General features: G+C 34.8%; 1 protein-coding gene across 1 annotated transcript; it reads right to left on the minus strand.

The window, feature by feature from the left end:
* Positions 1–1,214: 1,214 nt before the first annotated feature.
* LOC137930927 (odorant receptor 10-like) lies at positions 1,215–6,398 on the minus strand. Its single transcript, XM_068774292.1, has 5 exons — positions 5,638–6,398; positions 5,461–5,560; positions 4,322–4,426; positions 2,835–2,990; positions 1,215–1,265 (listed from the first exon to the last, which is right to left on the minus strand). Exons 1-5 carry the CDS (start codon positions 6,375–6,377, stop codon positions 1,215–1,217), a joined length of 1,152 nt encoding a protein of 383 aa, XP_068630393.1. The 5' UTR covers positions 6,378–6,398.
* Between the last annotated feature and the right edge of the window lie 1,357 nt (positions 6,399–7,755).

A 7,755-nucleotide genomic window follows, 5' to 3' on the forward strand; every position in this document is an offset into this window, starting at 1 on the left:
ATGCGTTTATTTGAAAATTGCGGACTCCAACGGTTCTTTTAACAATTCCCAAAAAAAAGTCTACACATGTATTTCTTTCGCTCTTCCACAACAATATAATATTATTACTAAATATTATTATTTATAATATATTCATGTCATCATTAACTTATAAATGATCCAATAAATACTTACACATGATATATAATTTTTAATGCTTTTAATTACCAAAAAATTTTATGTAGTTATATTTTGACAGTTTATTCCTTAATATTATCTGTAACAGCTAATAGCTTTAGCTGTTAATTTTAAACGTGCTAAAGGAAAATTAGTTAAACATGCGAATAATATATCTATTCACTCTAAATAATATTATCTGTGTAATGCTTTTTAAAACCGCTCTTTTTCTTTACTACTATACGACTATGTGTATATTATCTAGTGTGCACAATAAAGAGTCTTAAATAATAATATAAAAAAATAATCGTTACTTGTTCAATTTTAAACTTTAAGACAAATACCCTTATAATATAAATATTAATATGTATCTCATTTTATATAATTGATGTCGTATATTTATATATCTATCGTTCAATATTCAAACATCTCCAGATATAACGTTGAATTCATATGTGATCTGTTCTTCTTTTCAGCCGATGGACGCCCACTGTCAAGCAGACGCTTCTCGTAAAGATCGCAACGATGAAAGATTCCGCGTTGCCTGCATCTGGCGACTCTAGATATGTCTTCGGATCGCCTAGTGGAGGCCTAGCCAAGGCGTATCTGTGATCGCGAACGACCATCGATCTCTCGAGCCATGTTTCCCGCCCACTGCTAGTCCAGATGAGCATATTTTTCGACTATGTGGGGAATCTTGTTTCTTTCAGGGATCTCTTCACTTTTGATTCGATCTCGCAGCGAAACTCCGTTCTGCTTGTTCTCTGGGTGACCTTGAACCTGCTTATGAGACACGTTGTAAGTGACCACGTCTCAGATCTGTATGCTATCACTTGGTTAGAGACCTTCGTCTTCAAACATTGCGGTATTATGGACGAAAAGAGGTTTCGGAGCTTCCTGAACTCTGCCTATCCTAGTTGGATTCGGCGAGTGATCTCTTTTCGAAGTTGGACTTAATCAACTTCACGTTTCGTCCATATTGTCCCTATTGTACCTACATATATATTGACTATGTTCCAATTCGGTGCAATAATAGGTCTGAAATCCACTATCAGGTTTTAGTTCGTCTTATTCAGAAGTGTATAGAAGCTGTAACTGGTGCGTAGGATCTGTAACAATATGAAATTGGTCAGTTTACAACAAGAGTAATGTTAATATTAATTACTTTTGTATCACGTTACTTCTAGAGTTATGCGACGTCATGACTAGCGTTTAGTTAACGAATACTTGGCTCTAAGAAAGGCTCTTGAAAAACGCCTTTATAAGATTGGGATTGACTTTAGTGGACTGTATTTAATTAAAAGGCCTTGGTCCAGAGAATGTATTAATTTATTAAGAATTAATTTTACAAGGAAGCGAAAACACGTGTGCTCGGTAGCAATAGGGAGCAGAGAGAGAGCACAGATAAAAACATATTTCACAGATTCGCCAAACCATAGATAAAATCTTAACTAAAACATTTTTTGTTGGTACTATTGCCAACAACGCCTCTATATTGTTTCATAATTGTTATATTGTAGGGCAACAAGAATGGTAACGCAAATTTGAAGCCCCGCCAACTCTGTCTGATGAATAAGTCTAGGATATTTTTCCTAAGAGGAGACTCTTAGATTTCTCTCTTTCTTCTGGGCCTTAAAGCTGGTATCTGATCCTCTCGAGTCTGTACGCAAGTACTCTCACCTTTAATTTTTTTTTTCGAAGATATTTGAGGTCTCTCTTCTAATCACCATGTCTACTGTGTCCTCTGGATAGATCTAGATTATGTGGGATTTATGCCCTCTAAAATCACATGTGATCATACCTTGGAGGAGCAGTAGGACCTCTTACAGGATACACCAGTGACATTCAACACTATTCCAATGTACGAGACATGACTCGACGACAAAGACGATGAGCAGGATTGGATTTCTTCAGGTCCCGAAGGGTTTTTTTTTATGGAGACTCTATTTAAAGGGAAGGATGATTACATGGGAGGATATATATCATAAATTTGATGAGAGGATCACATGGGGTAATGTGGGATTCTTACCAACTAAAATGCTTACTCATACGTCCTCTGCACTGGTGAAGAGCTTACGGTAGCCCTGTTCGGAACAGTGCCAATCCACTCTAACGTATGCATTGTTCAGGCTGTACTTGATTCCATGGTTATAGATCGTCATGTTGTGATATCACGAAGGTTCAAGACCGCGTCGATCAATCACCTTAGTAAGAAAAGGACCAATATTTAGCCACTTCCGCACATGCAGTGGTGGCAAAACACAGAGTTCTAATCGGGCACTAATCGGTGTAATATGACTCCTGAAGATGCCCCGAGGAGGGGTGAAACACGTGTTGAATGAATTAACGGTGGCGGTTGTGTAATTCGCATTGTTTGCCGCATGCGCATTAATCAGCGGGTTGGCGGGCGGTGCATTTTGTTGCACGACTACCGCTGCATGTGCGGAAGTGGCAAAATATTGGTCCTTTTCTTACTAAGGATGGACTTACGCAAAATAACTTACATGGACAAGGATGGACTTACACAAAATAAATTCAAATCACAAATCTTCTCGTTTAGAGCGTCTTTGAATATAAAGAGATACGAGTCAAAGTTCCCAAAAGAAATTTCGAGAATAAAAGAGGTAAAAAGCAGTAAATGCCATAGGAATTTGATAAAATAAATACTAAAAACTTACAGAAACAAATGTAGTAAGTGACATGGCGTTAAATGGTCCCGCTTTGAACACCAGTTTCTTTCTTGTCGACAGACCGAGGAGGTACAACTCCTTCTTTATTTTGTTATTACAGCTTATCCAGTCGCTTTCGTAGACTCCATAGCATACATTCAAGCTCTGAAATCATATTAGAAATAAATAGGTATTATCGCAAGTTCAAAGCAAAGAGCTATGAAGAAGGCTATGTTCAGAATTTCCTTGCGTGACCGAACCAGACATGAGGAGATTTGCAGACAAATGAAAGTATCCAACATAATCCAACAAATTTACAAGAAGTGGCAGTGGTCAGGTCGATAGTACGCAGAACAGATGACCGCTAGGTCCCAAAATTCAGGAATGGCGACCACGGAACAAAGTGCAAGGTAGAAAGTCCACATACAAGGTGGACTGAAGACTTTCCTAGGGTCCTTGGATAAAGTGTCTTTTAAATTTTCAGGAGAATCCTATGTCTAGCAGTAAAGGTATTACGGTTGAGATGATGACGGTTAAGATATAAGGCTTCACCGAAGGCAAAGTGACAGAGACTAACCTCCCACAGAAGCTTTAGATCGGGCCCATACATTATTTATTTTACTAGGCAAGGCAGCCAAGTTCTTATGTAACTTAGGTGAACACTGTTTGGAATGATTGAGTGCATGTGTCCTTGAGAGCAAAACAAGTCTTATAATCACGACGCCTAAACTGTTATTCTGAATCACGGCTCTCAAAAGAATATGATAATTCGGTCAATTCTTCTTTATCATCAGTTCAATGGCCCCCGTTATTGGGGATCTGCCGTACTCCCCTACCTAATTTTGGGACAGTGAGTTTAGATTTTCTCTTTTTGTAATAATTCTTTTCACATAAGTACTTTCTTATTTCTTTTCTCTTCATTCGTTATATAATTTAACTTTCCTCTTCTTTTATTCTGTAATTCTCTACCATTCCTCTACATACTAATTTCCTTTCATGCATCGCTTCTCTTCCTTTACCTCATTCCTCAAATATCACAGGCTTAAGTAATAATCCTGTATTTAATGGAATCAGGCGTTACCTTACGGAAGTCCATCCTAAGTAAGAAAAGGACCAATATTTAGCCACCTCCGCACATGCAGTGGTAGTCGTGCAACAAAGTGCACCGCCCGCCAGCCCGCTGATAAATGCGTATACGGCAAACAATGCGAATTACACAACTGCCACCGTTAAACAACTCAACACGTATTTCATCCCTCCACGGGGCATCTTCTAAATACTTATTTAATACAGGTTATCACAGATACGATATTTAATTTATTTCCATTACGTATCTTTTATTTATATCTCCCTATTATGTTTGCACTATATTCATTAGAGGTAATATCCTATAGATTGACATACGTATGTAAGAAGTATCAAGATGTTTTAGTTTTGAATTTAGAAAGTATCAACTTCTTTATTAACTGAATGAACTTTAAAATATTTTCACTTACTTCTAGAGTGACTTCGTTACTGAACCAATAAAACAGTAACAACTGTATTAAGCAGGCAACTACAAACATGCAACTGGATATTAGAGTCGCTAAATCATCCTGTACCTAAAACATGAAGTTCATTATCAAAATTAGTTTTAGTTTAAGTATTGAACATGTAGATATTTAAGATATTTACAATAATTTACAGTTTCTAGAAGCCAAGCTAGCAATTTGTAATAAAGAAAAATAATATATATATTCGGCTCATTAATATATATATATATATATATAATATATATATATAATATATATATATATATATATATATATATATATATATATATATATATGTTAATGAGCCCAAAAATGTGTGTATAGATAGAAAATTGTAATAAAAGGGTTATAATTTGGTTTAGATCAGTGTTTCCCAACGTGGCTCCCACGTCCCACGGGAGGGCAATTTGATTATTAAGGGGGGCAATTCTAAAATGAACTCTACACTATTAAACTATTAATCCATTCGCTTTAATATAAACAATGTACTTGTTACATAAACAGGACTAAGGCTTGTGCCCGGAGATCGCGGATACGATTCCCGTGATCTTAAATAATTCACACTTTGTGTATTAATCCAATATTATTGCCATTGTCCACAAAAAAAGTTTTCAGAGGATGGGCATCAGCGTCCTCTGCATACCATAATACCATACTGCGATCGCCAATCCTCTTGTCAAGTGTGGCGATTATGGTGTACTCCCCAAAGATACCTTTGGGGGAGGTGGGGGAGGGGGCTTTCTAGTGGACATCTATTAGCTGAAACGATCAGATAGTCAAGTAATATAAAAAAAAAATTGAATGTCTAATATAATTAACAATTTATAGAGAAGCTAAGCAAATGGTTTATAATGAAACGAGATATGTACTTGACTATAGACAAAAAATTATAATAAATAATTTAGATAATGAAATAAGGGACATATACATATAAGATTATGAGAGTTCTGTACAATTTAGCATTTGCTAACAAGCAGGGAAAGAAAATATTGCTAGTAAGCCGGCTTAATCCAGAAGTAAAATCCGCAACAAATGACATTTACAAATCTAAGTTGACCTTGTGTGAAAGTAAATACAATACGAAGAACAATATGTATACTTACTTCAACAATCTGGATTATGCAAATTCCCAAGTTGATAGATATTACTATCAGATAGATAAACATGATTGAATATATCAAACTGGCAAATATTTTATGATGCCTAAAATGAAATGTTAGAATTACATTTTTCGAACTAAATAACTAGATTTATGATACAGAAAATATACATGTACTAACTTTATCAATTCAATGTAAAATTTATGACATTTTTCAATGTTTCCATGACTTTGAATTAGATCGTTCGTAATAGTCTGTTTTGCGTACAATCTTGATATTTTTAATTGTCCAGCGAAATATATCATAATGCATACAACCATCGTATCCCAACCAACAACGTAAGCGCTGACTACATGACCGAGAATCGTCTGTATTGCCATAGATCCGTAGTAGCCTGGCGGTTCTCTACTGAAAGGTGTATACCCGTCGAAAATATTCAAATAGATACTAGTTCCATTTTCAATAGTTCGATTTTTTTGATAAGGTTCAGAAAATATACTGAAATTTGAAAGGAATGCTAGCGTCCAGAAAAAACAAGTGACTCTTCTGTTTCTTGTGATGTAATCCTTCATTATTTCTCTTTCTTCCTTCTTGTTCTCTTCAATTTGTTTACGTTCCACGAGCGACAAGTAATCTATAAGCAAATTCCACTTTGCATAATCTTTCAGGAAGAAGCAACTTTTGACAATACCAATGTGGAATGGTGCGTAGTGCATTATCAATTCGAATGATTGTTTATTAAAATCTATCGCACATTTTACGTATTGAGATAAGAAATAACATATTGTTACATAGAAGATGAATGATTTGAAGCGTGTTAAAGATGATTTTGGTTCTGGACGCCAAATACCAGTTAACCCTAAAAGTTTTAGATGAGGTCCTAACGATGGGTATAAAGGGTTTTCGAGAAATTCAAGCATTGTATTTTAACTTTATGAGTTCTTTGAAAACTTTAATAATATCCCCGCGTCGTGGTTATATATAAGCAGCCAGTAATGAAACATTAATTGCTGGCTAATTGATGTGTGAATTTTAAAATACGAATGCAATCTGTCGTTTAATAACAGGTCTGACATTTTGTTACGAATATTAAGTAGCGTATATATATTAAATGTATGTGTAAATTTATATTTCACAGATATTTGCGTCTGTATCTTTGTTTTTACAATTCCTCTTTATTATTTCTGATTTTTTAACTTCTTGCATCATGTTTAGGCAAATGCAATACTGGGTCTCCTAAATTATTTCTTAATTTAAAGTATAGTTATTATATTAGTATTTTAAATCGTTCTGAACTACTAACACTAGGCACTACCTTTGAGGGGCCCTTCAGTGCGAATGAATTGAAGCCTGGTTTTAGTGTTTTGAAATAATATGCCCCTGTCCAGCTGTGAACGTCTTATGAAGGAAAGATGATGAAAATTTGGAGATTGGATGTCTTGAAATAAGTCAGTCTAGCCAAGCTGATCTCATCATTAGCCATCATTGATTATCATCACTATCACCCATTAGCGATAGGTAGAACCAGTCGGAACTACAAAAAAATCTGACTATGAGATATATCATCATTAGTTAAAATATGATTAAGTTATGTTATTAAATAAGATTGCAAATGTGAAGCTATAGTCTCATAAGCAATGGAAAGCTATAGATAGCCTCTAGAATAAGAGATCCTAACAAATATTTATATTATATCTTTTAGGTTAGATTTATATTGATTGAATGTTAGCAAAAAACCGTTTCTTGTATTTATCTAGGATTTTATAGTTGTCTGTATGTTATTCAGATTTTAGTAGGCTAAATATGACATGTTTTTTTATTTCTCCTGTTTTAGTTGGAACAGGAACTTTATTTTGCATATCGTTCTTCCGTAATTTATAAATTCTTCCACTCTTTCTTCTCTTATTCATCTCAATTTTTGTCACTGTTTTGCTTTTGAACCTTCATTTGTTTTAGATTTCTAATCTTTGGTATAATATGTTCACGTTTATATCCATTTTATCTCATTATTAAATTTTTACGTTTTGTCATTTACACTTTTCTCATTTTGTTAATTTTTGTTTTCACTTCAACTGTTGTTTATATTACCAGACCTTAGTTTGTTTTAATAATAATAAGAATAAGCTGTACCATCTTTTTTGCATATATCTTGTCACCCATTAGGGTTGCGATGGTGTTGTTTTTAATTTCAGAAGTCACCTTGATCTGGCAATTAGGTCACAGTCGTCTGAATTTAGAACAGCAGGTAGTTGTACGATGGTCTTGTCCACTTCCCAGATCCATGAGAGACTTGAGCCT

This window comes from Battus philenor, unplaced genomic scaffold (genome assembly GCF_028537555.1).
Source record: "Battus philenor isolate CCGP_79_NKW_IND1 unplaced genomic scaffold, ilBatPhil1.0.hap1 SCAF_7, whole genome shotgun sequence".
NCBI lineage: Eukaryota > Metazoa > Arthropoda > Insecta > Lepidoptera > Papilionidae > Battus > Battus philenor.

Excerpts from the sequence above, each read along its gene's own strand:
- LOC137930927 (XM_068774292.1), bottom strand. The coding sequence starts at position 6,377 with ATGCTTGAATTTCTCGAAAACCCTTTATACCCATCGTTAGGACCTCAT. Across the intron at positions 4,427-5,460 it reads GCATAATCCAGATTGTTGAA|GTACAGGATGATTTAGCGAC; the intron begins GTAAGTATACAT and ends TTCATGTTTTAG. Across the intron at positions 2,991-4,321 it reads GTAACGAAGTCACTCTAGAA|AGCTTGAATGTATGCTATGG; the intron begins GTAAGTGAAAAT and ends ATATGATTTCAG.